Consider the following 24,608-nt stretch of genomic DNA (forward strand, 5'->3'; position numbering starts at 1 on the left):
TTCGGCTCAGGTCATGATCTCATGGTTTGTGAGTTTGAGCCCCAGGTGTCAAAAAATATATTTAAAAAAAGAACTTTTGGGGGTGCCTGGGTGGCTCAGTTGGTTAAGCATCCGGCTTTGGCTCAGGTCATGACCTCACAGTTTGTCAGTTCAAGCCCCACATCGGGCTCTGTGCTGACAGCTCAGAGCCTGGAGCCTGCTTCAGATTCTCTGTTCTCTTTCTCTCTCTGCCTCTCCCCTGCTCGCACTCTGTCTCTTTCTCAAAAATAACAAATAAACATTAAAAAAAATGTTTAAAAGAACTTTTCAAAGAGGTAGCAGTTGAAACCATGAACAGAAAGAATAGGTCGCCAAGTGAGAGTTAATAATGAGAAAAAGAGGGTGCAGGTTTCTTAGGAACATCTATATTTAGGTAGAAGAAGAACCAAAGTAAAGAGAACAATTAGGTGCAGGTCAGTGAGGCTAGCACAGTTCAATAGGATCCAAAAAACAGGAGACTTTCTTTAGCTGAAGATGAGCTACACGATTCAAACTAAATTGGTGAATATGAATTTATTTAGGACTTGGTTTGAGTTCTATCCAGCCATGGTGCAGGGAATTAACAGTCAGTTGCTAGTGATGACATTAGTACTGATGTTGTTTTAGGTAACAGTTGATGAAAGGTTCAAACGCCAAGACAATTAGGGTAAACTCAGTTGTTTTTGAGTGGTACTGAGCAGTTCATCTGGGCAGGGGGATTTGTCTGTGTGTGTATGTACATAAATATATCTGGCCTTGTCTTAGATTTTGTCCCCTATATTTTCCTTTTTTTTTTTTTTTTCGTGCACTGATGCATATTTTTGCAAGGAGTCTGTCTTCCATCAGACTTTTTTTTTTTGGCTTGCCTCTCCACTCCAGCTCTTAGAAGGAGGCATTCTGGTAGGTTTTTTTTTTCCTGTAACCAAGCCGTCTGCAGTCAGCAGATGGCACTGCAGCAAGAGAGGCACAGAGTTCCTTTAGGACCTTTGTCAACCACTACAGACTGGTAACCTAACTTGTAATTTCAGCCTGGGAAGGCGGAGTCGCACTTTCGCCCTTATTTTAATAAAGCAGGTCGGGTTGTGCACAATTAAAGATTTCGATTTACAGAATGGAATCTGTGGCTTTGTCTCCTCCACTCTCCTTCATTAAACTGGTATCTTTCCTCAGCGTGTGAAAGTTTTGTGAGAAGCGCTGTCCAGATATCGCCAATTCTTGATTAAAGTGGCCAAGTTGACCCTAGCATTTAACTAAACACAGGAGATCATCGAGACTCTACTGAAAGTTTAAAGAAATATCCACAGAAACAAACAGGCAATTACCTGAATGTTTCCCGACAGACTGGAGCTTTAGGATCTGAAATATGTGACTTGTTTCTGTTATAATGTTTATTTCACTCCGAAAGTTCAGACGGAACCTAATTATTCTGATTTCCATAAGGAGTAAGAAAGAAGTGATTAGGTCAATTATTTCTCAATAAAAAATGGAGGGGGGGGGGGAAGATTCTGGTATACCCGGTAGCAAAAAAGAAGAAAGAAAGGAAGGAAAAAACGAAAGAAAGAAAAGAAGAAAGGAGCCGCGAAGCAAAAGAAGTCCTTCCTGGAGACCGCAGGGACCGCCTCATGACCTCCGCTGTCAGGGTTCTCTTAACTGGAAGCGCGGGACCGAGACCTCCCCATCACAGGAAGGCTGCTGCTGGCGCCCACAGCGCAAAATAAAGTGCAAAGCTGCAAGCTTTACCTTTCCAACTACACTGACGCGAAAGGTCAGGTTACGCCCCCAGCACTACTGCTGCCAGGACACCAAGGAAAGTTGGTTACCATGGCCACTTAAGAAGCCTCCCGAATGGCACTCACGCTCGCGTAGGCAAGCAAGTGCCACTACCCACACAAGTCCCGTAGCTTGGGAATCAGCTAGCCACTCCTGATTGCGTTCGGCGCTCGCCTGTCTGCCCTTGCGCCTGCGTACTACGCCTCGTACCCGTCGCCGCGGCCCCGATCGGGAAGTGTCAACACGGAGCTGGGTTCCCCAGTCTTCGCGGCTACCACCTTCAGCCGATCCCGGACCCCCTAACCAGGCCCGGGCCCAGCCGCCATGACGAACGGTGAGAGCCAGTGCCCAGAGTGGAGAATGGGAGTAAAGGACGAGGGGAAACGTGGCGGGCGGGACCCGGACTGACGTGGCCATTCTCCCCGCCCCCTCCCAGCCCAGCCCCACCATGGCCTTTTGCTGCCCCTGTCGCTCATCCCCCAAGTCTTTCCGCAGGTTCCCCCGTCCCGTGCGCATCTAGAAATACATATGTTTCATGTGCCCACACCCCGGGTCCTCGGTCTCTACCCCGTACTTTCTCTTTCTCCTTCCTAGAAGTTCGTTTTGGCCATTACAAGACTCTTGGGCAGGCCAGTCCCGGTTGAACTATTGCTTTAGCACCAGGAAAAAGAAAAGATCCTCCTCCCAGCCCCCTACGTAGGCTTGTTGGGAGGACCAGGAAATCACAGAGGATGTCAAGTCTCACATTTTTTGGATGCAAATATAGACCATTGGAACAAAAAAAAAAGTTCTCCAGAAAGCTATGGCTAAAGTCCTGCCTGGGTGATCCCATCTGGAGACCCTGGCTAGTGTTGCAAGGGTTGGATTTAGACACTGCCTCTTCTAAACGATGTGGCAGCTGCAGCCCTGTTTATCCAAACTAGTTTTCCAAACGTCTTCATACACTTGATAGAGATGATTTCCGGAATTCCAGGGAAGGGCAGGAAGCAGGGGTTTTATGGTCTTTAGAGTCAACTTTACAGGAAAGAAGAGAAGGCCTCTTGGTATGATTTGAGGGGTACAGGAAAGTATTTCTCAAAAGTACATGTTCTGTAAGCCTGGCAGTGGTGACTCAAATTTCACCTCCTTGTGAATTTTGGCATTGTCTGCAAGAACTTGTGAGAGTAAAAGAACACACTAAGGTATCATTCTTCATAAGAACTTAGTGTATGTGTTGACTTACTGGACCCTTTCTCGTACGACACCTGGCTGTGAGGTAGTTTTACTGGAGGGAGATAGAGTGGTCTAGAACTGGCAGATACTGTGTAAAATATCCTTTTGGAGCTTCCTGGGTAAGTCATAGGTATGAGGTTACTAAGCACAGTACCAGAAGTTACATCACCTGGAGGAAGACATCATCTGGACCAGGAAATAGAATAGCAGTTTGATACAGAATAATTACTGAGTAATTTTTAACCTTCCCTCCTTTTGTTATCTGATTATTTTTTTTTAGGTGCCTCATTGTGCTTACGTGTACAAGAAATAGCTTGTTTTATATATGTAAGAAATAGAACTAATTGTTGAAAGCTTTATTCCCACAATTGTTTCGCTATGTTGAAACCTCAGATACTTTTTTTTTTTTTTACAAGAGTCTGTTGTTATTCTACCAGCAGTTTGGTTTGTAAGTAGAGTACTATGCCTGAGGTGTGAAATGAGCATAGGATAATTGTAGTTTTATGAAATCTAAAAAAAAAAATTTTTTTTTAATGTTTATTTTTGAGAGACAGAGCACGAGCAGGGAAGGAGCAGAGAGAGGGAGACCCAGAATCCGAAGCCGACTCCAGGCTCTGAGCTGTCAGCACAGAGTCCAACGTGGGGCTTAGCACAGAGCCTGACACGGGGCTTGATCCCACAAACTGTGAGATCAAGACCTGAGCTGACATCGGACGCTTAACCGACAGCCATCCAGGCACCCCTGAATTCTAACTCTTGCTATTTCCATTAAGCTTTACTTTTTGCTTTAACATATTCTTCACCAACAAATGCAGATTGGGGAGACTTGGCTAAACATCTGGCTCTCCTTTATCACATGAGTGATTGATCATAAGAACATGTGTACTTTTGTTAGCTCAGGCTCCAAGGATTCTTATGCCTCTCTCAACCTGTTACCGCTACTGGCCATTCCTAGGAGGTTCATTCCACGTAAAACTGATACCCTTTTCTCAGAACTCGTAGTTCTTGAAACGGGAGGAGAGGGTGCAGTGAAATATTTATACGGGGGTTGTCTACAAGCAGTTTGAGGAACAATAAAGTAACCTCGTTAGTCCCAGGTTTTGGGCTCCCTCTTATCAAGGGTTGGCATTGTCAGTTGTGTTTATCGTCTTGATACTATATCACACTCTGTTCTTGAGTTCTCAAGTGGGATCACCTATCACCTGTCCCAAACTAGATTAGCATCAAAGGTTTTGTTGTTGTTTTGTTTCTGTAACAGTGTACTCCTTGGATGGGATCCTGGTGTTTGGTTTGCTCTTTGTTTGCACCTGTGCTTACTTCAAGAAAGTACCTCGTCTCAAAACCTGGCTGCTATCAGAGAAGAAGGGAGTTTGGGGTGTGTTTTACAAAGGTAAGATCATAGCTAGACAGTGAATGGAGATTGCCATCTCTGGACAGTGAGGTGCTACAAAGTGGGGGTGGGGATAGGCTGGCATTGTATTTGGTTCCACATTTACATAATTGTTTATTTTAGCATCAAGGTAATTTTAATATTCTCCACGGAGTAAAAATAGATAAAGAATTTTAGACTGGACTAGAATTCTTGGAATATTTTCCCAGTGAAAAGTTTTTCTGAATTTCTGGGAAGAATATATTGGAGTCTCTTTTAAGTTTTGATTTCGTTAACTCAGAGGCTTTTTTATTTTTTATTATAGATAAATCCTACCTATCTAAATCTCTTTTCAAAATAGAGCAAAATATAAACAAACAGTATATCCACCTAGAACCTTAAGGATAGTATTTAAATGCATCCTAGAACCTTAAGGATAGTATTTAAATGCATTCCCGGGTGGGCTCTTGAAAATCTTGATAGATCTCTTCGTGTAACTAGAGATTTCAGGGCATCACCTTGAAATTGAGGACTTACATGAAGGGCGGGGTTTGATTTCTTTTCTCTTTTTGCTTTTGTCTGCTAGCCGCTGTGATTGGAACCAGGCTGCATGCTGCTGTGGCAATTGCCTGTGTTGTAATGGCCTTTTACGTCCTGTTTGTAAAATGAATTCCAACGCATCCATCTCATCAGCTGCCAACCAAGAGGATGAGGGTGAAGAACCTGTCCGGGGCCTGGGCCCAACGTGAGAGAGCTCAGCTAAAATCATCAAAGTCCCCAAGATGACACCACAGCATCTGCTCCTACCATATGTGGGGAAAACTCCTCATGGTTACAAACATTATTTATGCTTCAGGGGACTCGAGGAAGCCAACTTCCTTTGATCTGTATGTGAATCAGTCCTCAGCAGAGAGCATATAATGTCCAGATAAATTACACTCCACGGTGATAAGATTACATATACCTCCTGCATAAAAACCTGTCACCTATTTTGTTCTTCAGTCCCTCATCAGGAGCTTTTCAAACTGAGACTCATCAGGGAAGGACATAGGCTGTGTTCACACCTCTTGGAAGGAGAGAGAATTTTCAAGACTTGACTTTTCTTTTTCACTGTTTGATTTGCATTTGGCAAATTGATGGGAACGGGGTGGGTGGGTGGGTGGGAGAAAGAGGAGTTAAACAATGCCAAGAAAATTTTTGACTTTGGAAATTTATCTTTCATATACTCATATGGGAACATAAGAGAGAGGCATGGTCCTCATTGCAAAAAGAGAACAGATGATATAGCTGTGCTGTGTGCTGGCAGCTTAAGCGTTTGCCAAGAAAATCTGGGCCTGTGTAAGATTTATCTGTGATGAGACCAGAAAGCAGTAACTTCGATAAGGAAAAATGTTCTGTTCACCAGTATCCCCCAAAGGAGACTTCACCCCATCAAATGGTAGATGGAAAATGAATCTAGTGTTGCAATTTTCTTAAAGCCTTTTTATATATTTTAGATTACTGAGTGCTGAATAAGTGTCACTCAGTTTTAAATGCCATCGCTAGGGGAAAGAGAAAGTATTGAAATAATTTTTAATATATTTGCAGTTAGGGTAAAAGAAATCTAGTATATAATTCATACACTAGTAAAGTCATCTAGTACAAGAATTTACTGTGATGTTAGATGGACGTTTTGTCATGTTATCCAAGACTTACTGGATTATCCACATTATGTCACGTTATCCAAGACTTATCCACAGTCTTATTCTGTGTTTAAATCTGGCTTATAATGGCAGTTTTTAATTGATTACTTGTTTTTCTTGGGCAACTCTTAGGTTGCTTCATATTGCAGTACTTTTTAGCTATCCCTTGGAAATTCTGTGTTACAAGAACATGATAAATTCAAGTGAGAGAGAGAAGTTGCTGATATGCATAGGCATGTTTGGATAGTTCACAGAATCCATGATTGAAATGAGGGTGTTTTCGAGAATAAAGGAAAACAGGGAGATTGACGGGCTTTCCCATGGAATGTGGTAACTCTTGCGCAAATCATTTTAGATGACTCAACATTTGAAGGGATGACTTCTCCATTAAAAAAAATGAAAAAGAGTTCGTCTAAAATTACATTACTGTAAAAAACAGGCATAGACATAGGAGCCAATTGAATCACCCATACAGTAAAACGTGATTGTGGACAAGTTAGCTGTAGTTGATCTCTGTGTGGCAGGAAATTGTCTTTTGTCTTATCCCCAAAGAAAAGCTGCTAGGAAGTTTAGGTTTCAAAACAGGCAGTTTAGTGCTTTGAGGGTTTCTAGAGGTGTAGCAGGTCACCAAGTAAACACTACACATCTCATCCTCTCGGAGTTGTGCTTTTTTCTCTTCAGGAATTGGCCCAGAGGGTACATTTCACTGATTAATATGGTTTCCAGTGTCCCTCCTGAGGATCTTTCACACGAGGGAAAGGAAATCTATTAGAACAGAAAGGAAGAGTTACACCTTGTAGGTGTGAGTTTGGGACCTGTTGGCCAGCAGGAGTGCCACTCCCTGGAAATACAGGTTCAGCATGTTTTGCACTTGTTATTCTGTAGCTTTAATGACTTGTTTTCCAACAGGGCTAATGTCTCTAAGCTTGGTGAATAGAGCTGCTTCCATTTTAAACTCATTTCACAGTTCCAGTTCAAACCCAATTTTTACAGCCTCCTGGGTGGGTCATCTTGCCCTAAATTGTTATATTTTGAGGTGTTTTCATATGAGAATGTACCCAAAAGTGTACAGAATGAAGGTAATTTGCAGCAAGAATCTAATAACACAGCTTATTTCATTTCTTGTGTTTATGTAAGCAGATCAGCAGAAACCTGTTTAATTCATTACTTTGGTTGGTGTGTCATATATTTTTTGACTGAAAATTGTAGGACGTTATTCCCCTAAGGAAGTCTTAGGGGTAGGAGAATGGGGATAGCAATATTGCCTCAGATTCAAACTGGCATCACCATAAACCCTGAATGCCAGGGTGGAATGAAGTCAGCCTTTTATAGTTGAAATAAAATTTTTTATTCACCACTGTCTGCACAAATCCTTGAAAATAAAATTCCTTTCCCTACCGTTTTTGTCCATTTTATTTGTCACATGAATTCATTGAACTTTGTTCAATACTCTTCTGGGTTCTGCCCATGGTATATACCTTTTTAGTTTACATCATAGTGAATACCATCATTCCTGTTAACCTAGTGTGATGGTCACCAAATATACGATATAGTTCATAATTTATGAGCGTGTGTTTTTCTCCTTTGAGGGAGCTCATACATGCATCAGCATTCATATATATCAGCAAATATACATGAATAAGTGTTGAGGTGTATTAGATAAGGTAAATAGCACTCCTCAAAACATTTTATCTACCACTACTATTAAAATACAAGTATCACCTGCCATTACCAGTCATAAACTCCTTCATTCAAATGAGGTTATCGGGTTAACCAGCTATGAACCTAGGCAATCCTTGAGCCAATGGGATTCTGGCACATAAATGGATACTTTCCCCCTATTTGTTTATAAGTGCACGGTGGGATTGGTACAGTTACAAATTATAAATTAACAATATTTTTCTGGTTTACCCTCATCCATACCTTTTTCACTGAAAAAAGAGAAGGTAACAGACATTAAAATTGTGTTCCTTGATATGAAAGGAGCTAATACTAATTATATAATCACTACTTTTTTTTTCACTACTTATTCTGGAATTGGAAAGTTAGACATGCTTTAACAGACATGGAAGTTAATGAAGGTTCAGCAATATGACTGCCACAGAACCAAGTTCCAGGTAGCAAGAGGGCTCTTGTGAATGAGGATAGGGATATGCCTTCCTACTTTTACTCATCTCACAATTATCATGACTACCAAGCCCTTGGATTTAAGTAACCTATTCTCATCCTTCCCTTTGGTAAAATGATGTTTTCCTTCTCCCTTGGGGGAGGAACTCCTGCAGAACCTGATACTGGTTAATGACCGGGATTTGCCTTCTCCATGGGAAAGTAGCCACCTATAAATCTGAGACTGAATCATCTTATATCCAGAACTTGGGTCAAAGACCAAAGAAAAACTAGAGATATGGATATAAATATGCTGCTGCACAAAGACCAAAAGACAAGCACGATTTAGGATTGCCGGATTTTGTCCAGCCTTTCCCTCGGACCTGGGTTCGTTCCCCTCCGAGCCACGCGAGGGCAGCAAAACGCATACCGTCACGAGGGCCTATGCTCAGTGGTTCCTCCCAGAATCCTCCGAGGTGGGGGAGGGGCGGAGGGATTTAAAAGAGGATGCGGACTTCCGTTCTCTTTCCGGAGGGAGAGCGGCCTGGGGCGAGGTGGTTTGTGTGGTGCTTTGGTGTTGAATGGAAGGCGCGTATGGGTTGAGTGTGAGTGGGTGCTCGACTGTGAGTGTGCGCGTGGGCGTGCAAGGAGAGTGTGTGCGCCCGTCCCTGAGCCACTCTCCCCCGCCTACACCTTGATCTTATTTGATCGGGTTGTGACCCTTGCCCCGCGGGGCCGACCCGATATGAAAAGCTCCCCTCCTGCGAAGCCCCCTCCTCTGGGGCGCTGTGCAGCGAGGCCCCTTTGGCGGCGGCGACGCTGCGGTCCCGGAGCCGGTCTTACGGGGCCCGGCGCTCAGAAATGATGAATTGATCAGATAGACGAGGCCGGGCTAGTCCCGGGCCACTGATTATCGAGGCGATTCTGATCTGAGCCCGGCCCTGGGGCACGGCCACCCGTGGCATTGGGGCTAAGCGTTTACAATCGGCGGCGGCAGGGGCGCTGACGGGTGGGGAAGGCTCGGGTGAAGGAGCCATCGCTCCGCCCCCTGTTGCTGGAAGGACACGAAGTCGTGTTTGCCGCTTCAGTGTTTTTCTTTAGCACCCCTCCCTTTATTCCTTTAGTCCCGACTTGTGATGACCGTTTGTATGGTACCAACACTGGTGCCCGCTGATCTAGAAGCACACTACAGCGTCTGTCGCTAAGGGCTCTATGTATATATGCACGCCTATATGTGTGTGCGCGCGCGTGTGTGTATATCGCGTGTGTGAGTATCCGTAAGAAAACTTGGAGAGCTTGTAAATATTCAGATTCCAGGGACCCGCCCCATATTTACTGAATTAGATTTATTAGGGAGGTCAACGAGTCTGTATTTTTAAAAACCTTGATGTATGGGTCACATTATTAAATTTTTAAATATTTCAGTATCAAATAACCTGCATGAGATGATTATCTGGAGAGTCACCCATCTCTGCCGCTTTCAGCCATTATAAATAATGAGAATTGAAACTTCATATTGTCACTTGGCAGCAGATACTATCTGAATAGGTGGAGTAACTGTGGAAGAGGGGCTGTGACAGATTGGTGGGATTTAAGGACCATGTGTACCTAAGTAACAGGAAGAAGTCCTTTCATATCTGCATTATTCAATAATGCACATGCTATCCAAACTTAGAAATGGAAGTTTACCCTACAGTATTCTAAAAGGTCTGCCATTTCTTGCCCAATTTAACAGCAGGTCCCCCTGAGTGACTTGTAATTTTAGAAACCACATTACTGCATTGGTTTTTAGGTCCCCTTAAGCCCAAGCACCAGATTATTGAACCATGTTTAGAAGAACTGCCTGTATTTCACGGCACAAGTTGACAAAGAAGGGAACTGACTCCCAGGCAAGAAGACCGCAGAGTCAGAGAATGAGCAATGGCAAGGAGCCTGGACCAGACAGATCGAGCCCTCATGGCAAGGTAGAGTCCAGTAGATGACAAAATCCACTTGGTCTGAAGTATGTTAAGTGTGACCTCATCATAACCATTAATGCCACATAGAACTACCAGAATTATGGCAGTGTGAGCTCATTAAGAAAATAGGCTACGTCCATTCTTGTTTCCTCAACACTTAGCTCGGTGCCTGACATATAAAAGTTCACAAGAAATGTTGAATGGATACATCAATGTTTGGAATGACTTCTAAATCCTTATCTTCTCGGCAAAATGACTCCAAATTGCAAATATGTCCAACAGGACTAACTTCTAGAAGTTGGGAAACTTCCATATTTTAAGAGTAGTCAAGTGTCAACTTTTAGTCCTTGGGCAACACACTTCAAGCTTCATCCAGCACAAATCTATTTAATGGAGGTTGGCGAAAGGACGTTCCACTATGATTAATTAGTCCAGGGGCCTGTCAACACTAGGTAGAGAAGAAGCCACCATCATTCTTTCGGGAGTAGCCTCCATTGGTGGCTGCAGTATGAGGGGACACTGTGGAGAAAAGAGAAGAGGGAGTAGGTTGTGAATTTCAATTGTTTGCCTTTTCTGGGAACCTGTAATCATCCATACATTTCTGGGTACTGTGGAGCAGTAACAAGCTGTCTTGTAACAGCTGGGAAACTGGCATATAGGGGACTAATGGGAGATAGCTAGAGGTCTTTCATTCCCAGGTTTCTGCCCTTTGCTAGAAATTTTGTTCCCTAGACCTAAGGCTGAGTTAAAGGCTCTGAAAAATTGAACTCATTTCCTAGCTTATAGGCAGCATGTCCCCTGGGTTTAGCCTGATATATGTTAACTTAGTCACTGCTATTCCTAGATCCTAAGTTATCCCTTAAGTTCTCTAATGGCCAATCACCTCAACTCCCTGATTCCTAGGTCCATTTAAAGAAAACTCTTGTACCACCCATCTGCCCCCCAGTCTTCTAACCCTTACCTATGGATCCCTGGATGCTGTGGATAGACTCCTTCTTAGGGTTGATCCAGTGTCTGATGTTAGCCTGGGAAGTGATGGTAGGTGGCAGAGGAGGGGGTAAAGGTTCTCCAGGGAATTGGGTCTTGATGATTCTGGAAGATGGTATGGGGAAGAACAGGGGAGAGTGAAATCAATCAGAAGGAGAAAGGTGAGGAGGGAAAGAGTTGCATGCAGCCTCAGAAATAATGCAGCCAAAGATCCTTTTTATCTTTTTCAGTGGAATCAACTGAAGCTTTTGTTTGTTTATACAGATAAGAACAATCCTGGAGGATCGCTATTCATTTTAGATAATAAAAATATAGAAATTGCATTACAGATACAGATGTAAAAAATATAGAAATCTGTATACAAATGAGTACCTCTTGGTTATCGTTATTTCTTAGGTAACACATTACCTTACTTGACTGGATGGCATTGTCCTTAGGACGGAGAGGCTCCACCTCCACCACTTACCCATGGGTATCCTGGGTGGTCTCCTGATGTAAGAGTGTCTCATTTTTGTTCTTGAATGTCCCTGTGTGGTGGTTGTACAAGGCTGCTAAGCGGAAATCCAGGTCATCCTTGGGTATCTACAGAGGAAGTCAATACGCCCCACCCCAGGGTTAACTTGCCACCTCTACCCCAACTCTAGTCAGTTCTGCTGGGCTCTACTTTTCCCCAAAAGCAGAGCGAACCCTTTTTGTGCCTGAGACCCACCAACTCCTTACACACCAAAGACATCTTAACTCTTGTCAATATAGAATTGTGTCATGGTTAGGCCTAAGGAGGGGTGAGTTCTTACTGGAGATATGGAAATAATTATACTGTCCTTTAGTTGGGCCTAATGGGCCTTACTTCATTTATGGTTACAATCAGAAGAGAAGTCTGGTAAGAAAACAACTTGCTCCAGATAATCAACTGGAGAAAAAACTGAAGCCTTCCAACTTCTCAGGGGCCAGATAAATCAATATTTGGTTTTGGATTGGTAGGATCTTGGATTGGGGACAAAATAAAGATGGTGATGCAGTTAAGGACAGACTACCTTTCCAAAAATGATAGTCACGAGTCTTAAGCGGATGTAAAGAGAAATAGCATTTCAATACTAGGTACCTCAGGATCAAAAAAATAAACTTCCCGCCTCATGGAGGTGATTGTGGGAGTTGAGTTGAGCCGACTCCAGGGTTCCTGTTGCTGAGCAAGGTGATTTGGGTTCTTATATGGTAGTTTCTGCAAAAGAGAAACCACACACAGGACCTGGTTACAGGAGGCCTTGCTGATGTGATGGCTTCAGTGACACCATCTCCTTATTCCATCCTATTTTAACTGAACCTCAGATATCTTCCAAGGGAGGAACAATATGAGGCAAGATTCCTAGACTTTAGATGCTCCTAAGTTTTCAATCTTAGAACTGGCAGAAGTAGGCCAGGAATACAGGGAAAGGGGTGAAGTGGGACAGGGGGTAAAGAGTGCAGAGGAGATAAGATGATGAGTTCAGGCTTAGATGTCCTGAGTTTGAAGAAAAGGCAAGACATCTGATTGCAGTCAACAGGTAGAAAATGGGAAGTGTGCAAGTTAGAGGAGAGCTCAGAACACGTAATAGAGGTTTGATGGTCGTCCGCATGAAGTAGTAGCTGAAGCCTGCAAAAGGAGTGTGGCCAAAAGGGCTCATGACTGTATAATATTATAATGGGGGGGGGGGGGCGGGTGGAGAGGAAAGAGAAAGGACACTAAGGCAATCAGAGACAGGAGAATCAGAAGAGTGCAGTGTCTAAGCAGCAAGAGAAAAATATCAGCAGGGAAGGGTTATTGTGACTGCAGAAATGTCAAAGAAAAAGTACACTGGTTAGTCAATCTTCTAAATAGAACCGCATAAGCATGAGTGTGAAAAGCACATAACTGATTTTCTTCATTGTATGTAAAGCTATATTGTATCCCTAGTGTCTAGAACAGCAACCTAACACCTGGCATTCAAAAATGAAATACTGTTTGAATGATGACTGAATTCTAGTGAGTACAACTCCAACCTAGTAGAAATCAAATTCAACCTATCCAATGTTGAAACCCTCCTCCCCTCTATATATGGCAAAATGCTGTGTGACTCAGGTCAGTTATACATTAATTGAATACTATGTTCCAGGCAGTGTGCCACCAGCAAAAAAGATGACAAATGAAACAAGAAAACTACAAATATATGAGGCAAGCATAGGCAGATTTCCTCCCACTTTTCAAAAGCTACAGAAGTCTCATCATGTCCTCATTCAGTGGATGAGACTTTCACTGAGAAAGTCAAGACTGTTGAGCATGAATACCATCCTCACATCCAGTGTCCTTCTATCTCAAAGAAAGAGATGCCCCTTTTACTCAAGAATAACCCTTATGAATGGAAAAACATATTCCCCTCAAATGGAAGAAAAAAAAGCCAGGTAGCAATACTTATATCAGACGAAACAAACGTTAAAACAAAGACTGTATCAAGAGTCAAATAAGGGCATTACATAGTGATACAGGATCAATCCAACAACAGGATATAACAATTACAATTACCTATGTACCAAACACAGGAGCACCTAAATACATAAAGCAAATCTTAATAGACATAAAGGAAGAAATTGAAAAAAAAAAGCAAGAAATTGATAGTAATACAATAACACTAGGAGGCTTTACCCCACTTATATCAACGGATAGATCATCCAGACAGAAAACCAACAAGGAAATGATGTTTTTGAATGACATATTAGATCAGATGGACCCAACAGATATATACAGGACATTCCATCCAAAGCACCAGAATTACACATTCTTTTTGAGAGCACATAGAGCATTCTCCAGGACGGGTCACATATTAGGCCACAAAACAAGTCTCAATAAAAAAATTTTTTAATTAAAAAAATTAAAAAAAATTTTTTTTAATGTTTTATTTTTTATTTTTGAGAGAGAGTGCAAGCAGGGGAGGGGCAGAGAGAGAGGGAGACACAGAATCTGAAGCAGGCTCCAGGCTCTGAGCTGTCAGCATGGAGCCTGATGTGGGGCTTGAACTCACGAACTGTGAGACCATGACCTGAGCCGAAGTTGGAAGCTTAACTGACTGAGTCACCCAGGCGCCGTAGTCTCAACAAATTTAAGAAAACTGAAATCACAACAAGCAACTTTCCCGACCACAATAGTGCTGAAACTAGAAATCAATTAGAAGGGGAAAAAAAAAAAAAAAAAACCCTGAAAGAAACACAAACACACAGAGGCTAAACAACATGTTACTAAATGACCAATTGGTCAACTAAGAAATCAGGAAATCAAGAAACAGAAAATGAAAACACAGCTGTCTGTCCGAAGTCTTTGGGATTCAGCAAAAGCAGTTGTAAGAGGGAAGTTTATAGCAATACAGGCCTACATCAAGAAACAAGAAAAATAATCAAACGATCTAAAGAAACTAGAAAAAGAAGAACAAACAAACCCTAACAAAGAACTAACAAAGTTAGTAGAAGGAAGGAAAAATGAAGATCAGAGCAAAGATAAATGAAATACAGACTAAAACATACACACACATACACGAAAAGATCAATGAAACCATGGGAAACATAAAATTGATAAACCTTTAGCTAGACTCATCAAGAAAAAGAAAAAAAAGAGAGGACTTAGATAAAATCAGAAACGAAGGAGGAGAAACAATAACCAACATCACAGAAACAGAAATAATTACAACAGAATATTATGAAAAACTATATGCCAACAAATTAGGCAATCTAGAAAAAAAAGGATAAATTCCTAGAAATGCAGAATCTTCCAAAACTACATCAGGAAGAAATAGAAAATTTGAACAGGCCAATTACTAGTAACAAAATTGAAATGGTAATTTGAAAGTCCCAACAAACAAAAGTGCAGGACTAGATGGCTTCACAAGTGAATTCTACCAAACATTTAAAAAATAGTTGGGGCACCTGGATGGCTCGGTCAGTTAAGCATCTGACTTTGGCTCAGGTCATGATCTCACAGTTTATGAGTTTGAGCCCCACATTGGGCTCTGTGCTGACAGCAAGGAGCCTTATTTGGATTCTCTGTCTACCTCTCTCTCTCTTTCTCTCTCTCTCCCAAAAATAAAGATTTTAGGAAAATAAAGAAGAGTTAATGCCCATTCTTCTCAAGTTATTCCAAAAAAATAGAAGAGGAAGGAAAACTTCCAAATTCATTCTACAAGGTCAGCACTACCCTGATGCTAAAATCAAAGACACTACAAATGAAAAAAAAAAAAAAAAAAAGCCAATATCCCTGATGAACATAGATGCAAAAATCTTCAACAAAATATAGCAAAACAAATTCAACAATACATTTAAAGGATCATTCACCATGACCAAGTGGGATTTATTCCAGCAACGCAAGGGGGCTCAGTATTCACAAATCAATCAATATGTTACATCACATTAACAAGAGGAAGGATAAAAACCATATGATTATCTTAATAGATGCAGAAAAAGCATTTGACAAAATACACCATCTGTTCATGACAAAAAAATCTCAACAAAGTAGGTTTAGAGGGAATGTATCTCCACATCATAAAGTTATATATCAATTTTAATGGTGAAAAATTCAAAGGTTTTCCTCTAAGATCAGGAACAAAATAAGTATGTCTGTGCTCACCATTTTTATTCAACATAGTATTAGAAGATTTAGCCACAGAAATCAGATAAGAAAAAGGAATAAAATGCATCCCAATTGGTAAGGAAGAAGTAAAACTGTCACTATTTGCACGTGACATGATACTATGTATAGAAAATCCTAAAGATTCCACCAAAAAATTATTGAAACTAGTAAATGAATTCAGTAAAGTTGCAGAATACAAAATTAATATACATAAATCCATTGTTTCTATACACCAATAACAAAGTGGGAGAAAGACAAATTAAGAAAATAATTCTATTTACAATTGCACCAAAAATAATATTATAGATAGGAATAAATTTAACCAAGGCAGTGAAAAACTTCTTTTCTGAAAATTATTAAGACATTGATGAAAGAAATTGAAAACAACACAAATGGAAAGATATACCATGCTCATGGATTGGAAGAAATAATATTGTTAAAATGTCCATACTACCCGGAGCACGCTAAAGATTCAGTGCAATCCCCATCAAAATACCAATAACATTTTTCACAGAACTACAACAAATAATCCTAAAATTTTATGGAACAAAAGACCTCGAATAGCCAAAGCAATCTTGAGAAAGAAGAACAAAGCTGGAGGTACCACAATCCCAGATTTCAAGACATGTACAAAACTATAGTAATCAAAACAATATAGTACTTTAGGTGCCTTGCTGGCTTGGTTGGAAGAGCATGAAACTCTTGATCTCAGGGTCATGAGTTCAAGCCCCACACTGGGTGTAGAGATTACTAAAACAAATAAATAAACTAAAACAAACAAACAAACACAATATAGTACTGGCACAAAAATAGACACATAGATCAATGGAATAGGATAGAAAGCCCCCAAATAAACTCATGCTTTTATGGTCAATTAATCTATGACAAAGGAGGCAAGAATATACAATGGGGAAAAGACAGTTCTTTTGATAAATGATGCTGGGAAGAAAACTGGACAGCTACATGCAGAACAATGAAACTAAGCCCCTTTCTTATATCATACACAAAAACAAAAGGAAAATAGATTAAAGACCTAAATGTGAGACCTGAAACCATAAAGTTCCTAAGGGAAAACATATGCAATAATCTCTTGGACATTAGCCTTAGCAAAATATTTATGGATATGTCTCTTCAGGGAAGGGAAACAAAAAGAAAAAGAAACAATTGGGAGTACACCAAAATAAAAAGCTTGTTCACAAAGAAAGCCATCAACAAAATGAAAAGACAACCTACTGAATGGAAGAAGATATTTGCAAATAATATATCTGATAATTAATATGCACAATATATAAAGAATTTATACAACTCAACACCAAAAAACAAAACAAAACAAAACAAAAAAAACCTGATTAAAAAGGGGGCAGAGGACCTGAATAGACATTTTTCCTAAGGGGACCTACAGATGGCCAACAGTCACATGAAAAGATGCTCAACATCACTAATCATCAGGAAAATGCAAATTAAAACCACAATGAAGTATCACCTCACACAAGTCAGAATGGCTAGCATCAAAAAGACCAGAAAAAAAAAGACAAGAAATAACAAGTGTCGGCAAGGATGTGGAGAAAAGGGAGCCCTTGTGCAATGTTGATGGGAATGTAAATTGGTGCAGTCACTGGGGAAAACAGTATGGAGGTCCCTGAAAAAATTAAAAATAGAAATACCATACAATTCCATAATTCCACTACTGGGTACTTACCCAAAGAAAACGAAAACACTAATTAAAAAAGATATATGGACTATGTTTACTGCAGCATTATTTACAATAGCCAAGACATGGAAGCAATCCAAGCGCCTATCAATAGATGAATGGATAAAGAAAATGTGATATCTATATATCTTTATTCTTTTTTAATGTTTATTTATTTTGAGAGCGAGAGACAGTGCAAGTGGAGGGGGGCAGAGAGAAAATGCTAAGCAGGCTCCACACTGTCAGCACAGAGCCCAACATGGGGTTCGATCCTGCCAACTGTAAGATCATGACCTAAGCCGAAATCAAGAGTTGGACACCTAACCGACTGAGCCACTGAGGTGCCCCTATATCTCTATTCTTTATCCATTCATCTATCTATCTATCTATCTATCTATCTATCTATCTATCTATCTATCCATCCACCCACAACGGCATATTACTCAGTCATAAAAAAGAAAAATCTTTCTGTTTTCAACAACATGGATGGAGCCTGGGTATCTGCTAAGTGAAAGAAGTCAGACAAAGAGAGACAAATACCATATTATTTCACTTATATGTGGAGCCTGAAAAACAAAACAAAACAAAAGCAGAAATAGACCCATAAATGCAGGGAACACACTAAAGGTTGCCAGAAGGAAGATGGGTAGAGAGAGGGGTGAAATAGATGAAAAAATTAAGATATACAAACTTCCAGTTATAAAACAAAAAAGCCACGGGAATGAAAAGTACAGCATAGGGAATATAGTCAATAATATTGTAATAATGTTGTACGGTGACAGGTGTGACTACACTTACTGTGGTGAGCACTGAGTAATGAATAGAATTGTCAAATCGCTATGTTGTACACCTGAAATGAATATAACACTGTATGTCAACTATACTTCAAAAATAATAATAAAAAGGAATAACCTTTTCCCCCTGAACCTAGCCTTGTGCTTCAGAGAGACCTGCACCATCCTAGCATCCCCTGTACTCAGCTTCTCTCTCGTTCCTTTATCACCGTCTCACTACCACTCTATCACCTTCCCTGCAGAACTAGACTTCAAGAGTTGACATTTACTATCTCCACTTCCTCCCCATTTCCATCCCCTCTTTAGCCACTGCAGTCTGGCCTCTTTCTCAAGCAAGCACTGAAACTGCTGTTGCTAGTGACCAGTGATCTTTATCTTTAGCTAGGTTTGGAGGATCCTTTCCAGACCTGATGTTATTTGACCTCTGCAGTTTCTGGAACCATGATTCAGATTCCCTCAAATGTTCTCTCCATGCTCTGTGGGTCCAGTTCCTCCTTGTTTTCCTCTTGAGTTTAGTCGTAACTGCTTAGCTCCCTTGTCAGCACTATTTTCTCTTTCTCTGCCCCTTAGTGCATTCTCCAAGGTTTTTATTTGTTTTTTTTTTTTTTTTGTTTTGTTTGTTTTTTTTTTTTTTTTTTTTTTGTATTCTTACATTCACTGGATGAGCTCATTCCTTCCTATGGCTTCAACCACCACATGGCTATTTTGATTTCCCGATATACATCTTCAACCTAGAACTCTCAAGCATGTTGCCTGCTATTCATGTTCACTTAAGAGTCCTACAGGCACCACAAAACAACATCTGCACAACTTATCTGAACATCTTTCTCCCCAAACCTGCTTCCCCTGAATCCCTCATTCAGTAATGGCATCAATTAAGTCCTCGGACACCTAGGAGCTATCCTAGACTTGTCCCTTCTTTTGGGCCCATCCATATCCAGCCACAAAGTCTCATCAGTCCTGCCCTTTGCATCTTTTTCACATCTGCACCATATTGCCATCCCCTGCTTTAGATCCGTTATTCCTCCTGGAGACTGCTGCCTCCTGAGGCTCTTGCCTCCTTGCTGATTCCTCTTGTCCTAACTCCCATTCTACCCAATCCACTGTCACTGTGTTTTCTGAAACACCCATTGATTGTGTCATTGTAGTGCTTAAAATCCTGACATGATGCCCCGGTGCCTCCAGGATGGAATCCTAGCTCACTAGCATGGTGTACACAGCACATCCAGTCCAACAAGGTCGCTCCGGCTCCTGCTCTCTCCCCTCCTCCATCTCACATTGATGCTCCAGCCATTCTGGACTCTGGTCCCCAACAGGCCACTCTTTCTCTCCTTTCCATGTATGGGCACCCGCTGCCTCCTCTGCCCTGAACGTCTGGTTCTTGTTTCCTTCTTCCTAACTCACATTCCAACTCCTCCCTCACCTGGCCCAGCTATTTGGATGTGAAAACTCACCTGCTCTGGGAAGCTTTCCTTTAAGCTCCCAGTTCTCCTGATACACAACATATAACTCTGTCATAACACCTGTGCTATTGTGCAGGCATTCTTGCTGTTGTGGTTGTCAGTCAGCTTTTCTACCAGAGTTCCTCTAGAGCAGGAGCCATATCTAATTCATCTATATATCCTCAGTGTTGAGCAGATTGCCTGGCATATGGTAAATGATAAATGTTGAATAAACCAAAGGAAGCTCTTTGATCCTGTTATTTAAGCCACAATTACTATTTAATTCACTGTATTTCACACCACTTCAAGCATCCCAAATACCTCTGCCAGAAAAAAAAAAAAAAAAAAGATCATCTAAATTCCCAAATCACTCACACACACACACACACACACACACACACAAACACATTCCAGTATTAACCAAAAGACAGAGATGGTGTGAAGGCAGATGTATAAGGCATGACCTGGTGGCTTCCAGAGGATTCTCTCCCATTCCATATCTCATGTCTCTTCAGAGAACAGTTTTCCAAACAGGGCAAAGGGTGGTTTGGCGGGACCTGCGACTGTTTAAGCCACATTACACAGCATTGCTTTGGGCAACGAGAGCCCCTTGTTCCTCTGGGCTAGAGCTCTACTTCACTCTCCTCAAAAGCACCTCTGAAACGTTAGCAGACCTGAATATGGGGCCAAGGAGGCAGGCAGAAAGCAAACTTATCCGGTACTTGACTCAGTGTCCCCACCAGAATCCTTTAAGTTACCAGAATCTCTGCCCATTAGGCGAACAGAAAGAAGAGTGCCATCGACCCTGGTGGGAATCTGCGCAAGAAACCACAGTACCTTGGAAGCTCGGGCTTTTCCCAAGTAGGAATCATCGTTATCCAACGTAGGGTGCTGGAAAGGGTCTCGGGTGAAAGGCATGGCAAAAAGGCGCTGGTGTGAAGGACTGGGGGCCCGCGCAGCCGCACACAACGCACGCGGAGGATCCCGGGTCCCAATTGTTTGGAACGCCCAGTTTCGGTTGCCGAGCAACTGCCCCACCGTCTGTGACTGAGGTGAGTTCCCTTCGAGAAGGGCGCCACCTGGCGGTGCAGCGCGGGAGACCCCTTGCGAGGTAGCTCCTGGGAACGCAGAGGGCAAGTGTCACCGAGTGTACCAGGGAGCCCTGCATTTGCATTCGGGAGGCTTAGTTGAAAAACGCCGGCCTCCTGGCGTGCAGGACTTCTGCAAAAGACTTCATCTGGGGAAAGAAGTCCTAAAAGATGACCCAGGAATTTCCTTCTACCTCGCATCTAACAGAAGGATTTTTCAAAGCAATGAGAGAATGAGGATGTCAGGAGACGGAAGAGCCCAAGTGTCTTGCACAAACACTCCTTGCTTAAATCCGTTTATGCCAGTCTCAAGTCTTCTCACAGAGCCGGTTGTAAAGGCACCGCTGAATTTGGTGGGACGGAAGTTAAGATCTCCACAAGAGGCTGCTGCAGTAGGTAACGCGTACCGGGGCCACTCTTCCAAACTGTAACTTCTGGAGGTGAGATGGCGTCTCAATCTTCCTTCTATCGCTCCACACACAGGAGGTGCTAAATAAGTATTTGTCGAACGCCACGTCTGCAAAATTAGAGGTGCTCATAAAAGGCCCATGGCACAAAAGGGCAATGGAAAAGGTGGATTTGGTGGCGATGGCTTGGAGGATGTTTCTACTGCGTTCTTTACACGCCCCCCGTGCCCGCCTGTTGGGCCGGTTGCAGACCCCGGGCGCGCGCCCTCCCACGCGGCGCGCGCCAGCGGCGGCGGCTGCCATGGCGACCGGCAGGTGAGCGGCAGAGGAGCTCGTGGTCCCTGACCCACCCGCGCGGAGGGAAAGAGGAGGCGGTTGCCAAGGCGACGTGGGTAGGAGGAGAAGAGGAAGGAGGGAGGAGGAAGGATGGGCGGCCTCGGCGTAGCCGCAGGGAGGTGACTGAAGCGAGCCCAGCCCCTTGCATCCTCCCCCTGTGAACCTCCCTCCCCTTTTTTTCCGCCTTCTGCCAGCAGTAGCAGCAGCCGCAGCACCTGAGCCGCTGCTGCCGCTCGCTCAGGACAACGTTATGGCTGAGCCTGGGCGCAGCCTCCATCCCTCTTCCGGACGCAGGGGAAGAACTGAGCGGCGCACACTCCGGCTTCTGCGGCTGCTGCTCTGGGTTGGGACCGCCTTCCAGGTGACCCAGGCAGCGGGACCGGAGCTTCACGCCTGCAAAGAGGTACTGTCTTCCCCGATTCAACCCCACTTTGGTTAGAAAAATCTTGGATCCTGGCGGAGACCTTGAGGACCCAGGCACAGACAGTTTCAGAGGCCACGGAGTTTAGGTTTCTTTGGGGATAAGACGTGGGGCTGGGGGAGGGAAGAGGAGCAGATTGGCGTCATGGAGAGGCCAGCCTACTGGAGGACTCACGAAATAGATCATCCTCACAGCTTGGGCTGCTGAGCTCAGGGGGGAAGGTCCCAGCTCCAAGGAGCCCAGGAGGGACCCAGGTCCCTGGACTCGGGAATGAGGGAAGAAGAAGGCATGGGTTGTTTTCCAGCTGCAATGAAATTACCTTTAGTTGAAAGCAAAAGATTGTGTACAGAGGGGCAAAATGGAAAGTGAGAGAGAAGAAGTGGGGTAAGAGAAGAGTTAGGAAGGCCAGAGGAAAGTAGGGGAGCAAAGTGGGAATCCTTGTGGTTTTATCATGGCTTCAAAAAAGGAGAGTGAAGGTGGGAAGATGTGTGAGGGGAACTGAAGGAACCCATCACCTCTCTCTCTCCCCACTCCGTGTCAAACATCCATTTACCTTGCAGACTGCTAAATGCTTTGCCTTTCCCAGTGCGCTTTGTTTAGTATATCTGATAGCACAAGACCCACCTCTGACCACACTTTGAGTCCTGTAATATTTCGCTTTCCACAAATCTCTACTTTCCTTTTCTGGACTTCTGCTGACGTACGTCATGAGTTTTTTTCAAGGTGCTACTCAAACGTTGCCAACACAATTCAGACAATAGGTAGTGAATGTCTTCCAATTAAAAATGTCTTTGAGCATTCTTTTTGGAGGGATACACAAGGTATTAAGGAGTAACAAAACTCAGTAGTTTCTATAGTGTTGAAATAACAATATTTGGTTGTTCTCTGAGTAACCCTTTTTAACCATATGGCAGAGACAGTAACAAAATACAAGAACCGCATTGGGGAAGGCAAAATAAAAGTTGTTCTGTTATTTCTGTGAAATGTGAAAGAATCGTAATGCACCAATAGTTTAGCCCTGTAAAAGGAATCTCCAATGTCATACTTGGCTAGAGTTTTGAGAGGTTGAAATACTTTTTGTAAGTTGTCAGTGTTGACTGATTAGTAACAACAACCCCCTCCCATATGGACATACATTATTATGAAGGTGCTCTATTCATTACACTGTCTACAACACAACAGATCAAAAAGTGAAGGGACGGGAAGAGAGAGAATTTTTTTTAATGTTTTTATTTATTTTTGAGAGAGAGAGACAAAGTGTGAGCAGGGGAGGGGCGGAGAGAGAGGGAGACACAGAATCTGAAGCAGGCTCCAGGCTCTGAGCTGTCAGCACAGAGAGCAACATGGGGCTTGAACTTGAGTACCACGAGATCATGACCTAGGCTGAAGTCGGATGTTTAACCAACTGAGCTACCTAGGCACCCCTTAGAATTTTTTACTTCATTCATGAACATGATACAAGTGGCTCCAGTTAATGGCAGTTCTGGTAACTCTCGTCAGTCCCCTTGATGACCTGCCCTGGGCCATCTGTGTTGCCACTCAGCCACTTTATGACATGTTTTAAAGATGGCTGGGAACAGAATGATTTTGTCCGTGACTGTGGCTGACTGTCCTTGGTGGCCTGTGGTCTAACCAACTGAGATAACTAGTTTAAGCAAGCCCACTTACCTAAGACTCCAACATGGGAGTCTTCTGAGTGAAAGGTAAGAGTCTTATAGTGCAGCGACTACTTCTTGGTGAGATCTTGTCAGCTCTGGAAAATATGAGACATTTGAGAAATTAAAGATGTTGTATCATCTTGGTTTGGAGGGAGGGAAGAATATTGACACTTGAGAACTATAACTTGGGTACAGATTTAGCCTTTAGTCCTTTTTAAATGGCTGACATTTGCCTAAACAAAAGGTCTTGCCACAGAGCACGAGCTTAGGAGAGTGGAAGGCTGTGCAACTCAGTTATATGAGGGTTCCACTCCCTGCCTGTCACTTACCACACAGTTTTTGGATTTGTAGGATGGATGTCTCAGTATTACCTACCTGAAAAAGGACTGCTTTGAGTACTGAAAGAGAGAGTAAAAATAAAAACATAAATTTGTGTTACCTAACCTCCTTTCCCATTCAGCTTCTTTACCATTAGATCCACACCCCGTGCCAGAGTGAAAGTGGCTTAGGAACCATGCTTATTGGCCACAAGCATCAGCAAGTCCTGTTGAGACTCTCCTTGAGCAAACAGTGGCTGTTGGACACACATGATGCCAAAATAATAAGGAAGAGAATAAGCCCATTGTTATAATGTTCTTCATTTGGCAATATGAACTGACGCAACAAGTTTGGGGGCTTCCAACCCTAAATGGTGAAAAAACAATTCAAGGTAGACTAACCCTTCTCTACTATTAATCTTCATATGAATTTCTTGTTTGTCCAATTTGGGTATTACTGACAGGGACTCTTATCAGAGTCATTAGGCCAACCCTAATAACAACAGTGCTGTTGCAGCCTTGTTTCTCAAATCTGAGGTATCCCTCTGGATCTAATCAGGAGACAGAGAGGTTTAGCATGAGGCCTAGACTAAGGTGACAGAGAACTGGGAGTTCTAGGTTGCTAAACCTGGGCCAGGGTGTGGCATGCGTTTCCTTTCACAGTTTTATAATAATCAGGGTCACCAGTGGAACTAAGAATCCTGTATGGTATTTGTTTTCATGAAT

The 24,608-nt window shown here is 42.6% G+C and overlaps 3 protein-coding genes and 1 non-coding gene across 8 annotated transcripts in view; 3 read left to right on the top strand and 1 right to left on the bottom strand.

The window, feature by feature from the left end:
- The first annotated feature begins 1,967 nt into the window (after window positions 1-1,967).
- On the top strand, window positions 1,968-7,449 carry TMEM167B (transmembrane protein 167B). Its single transcript, XM_025912468.2, has 3 exons — window positions 1,968-2,122; window positions 4,259-4,390; window positions 4,956-7,449. The coding sequence occupies exons 1-3, from the start codon at window positions 2,113-2,115 to the stop codon at window positions 5,036-5,038; spliced, it is 225 nt and encodes a 74-aa protein (XP_025768253.1). The 5' UTR covers window positions 1,968-2,112; the 3' UTR covers window positions 5,039-7,449.
- Window positions 7,450-8,680: 1,231 nt separating this feature from the next.
- On the top strand, window positions 8,681-9,090 carry LOC112849182 (small Cajal body-specific RNA 2). The gene has a single exon (XR_003222606.1).
- Window positions 8,931-20,896, bottom strand: CFAP276 (cilia and flagella associated protein 276). The gene is made up of 5 exons (XM_086717745.1): window positions 20,493-20,896; window positions 12,205-12,321; window positions 11,569-11,684; window positions 11,077-11,207; window positions 8,931-10,634 (listed from the first exon to the last, which is right to left on the bottom strand). The coding sequence occupies exons 1-5, from the start codon at window positions 20,571-20,573 to the stop codon at window positions 10,564-10,566; spliced, it is 516 nt and encodes a 171-aa protein (XP_086573871.1). The 5' UTR covers window positions 20,574-20,896; the 3' UTR covers window positions 8,931-10,563.
- Window positions 20,897-21,559: 663 nt separating this feature from the next.
- Window positions 21,560-24,608, top strand: part of ELAPOR1 (endosome-lysosome associated apoptosis and autophagy regulator 1) — a 73,694-nt gene continuing 70,645 nt past the window's right edge. For 2 of the 5 annotated variants that reach the window (XM_086717744.1, XM_086717742.1), the window contains exon 1: window positions 21,560-21,889. In XM_086717744.1, the coding sequence (XP_086573870.1) occupies window positions 21,737-21,889 (153 nt within the window). In that variant the 5' untranslated portion in view covers window positions 21,560-21,736. The remainder of the gene's footprint in view (window positions 21,890-24,608) is intronic. The other 3 variants (XM_025934759.2, XM_025934757.2, XM_086717743.1) reach the window with 3 other exon arrangements.

The sequence above is a fragment of the Puma concolor genome, chromosome C1 (genome assembly GCF_028749965.1).
Source record: "Puma concolor isolate L17-30 chromosome C1, mPumCon1.1.hap2, whole genome shotgun sequence".
In the NCBI taxonomy this organism is placed as follows: domain Eukaryota; kingdom Metazoa; phylum Chordata; class Mammalia; order Carnivora; family Felidae; genus Puma; species Puma concolor.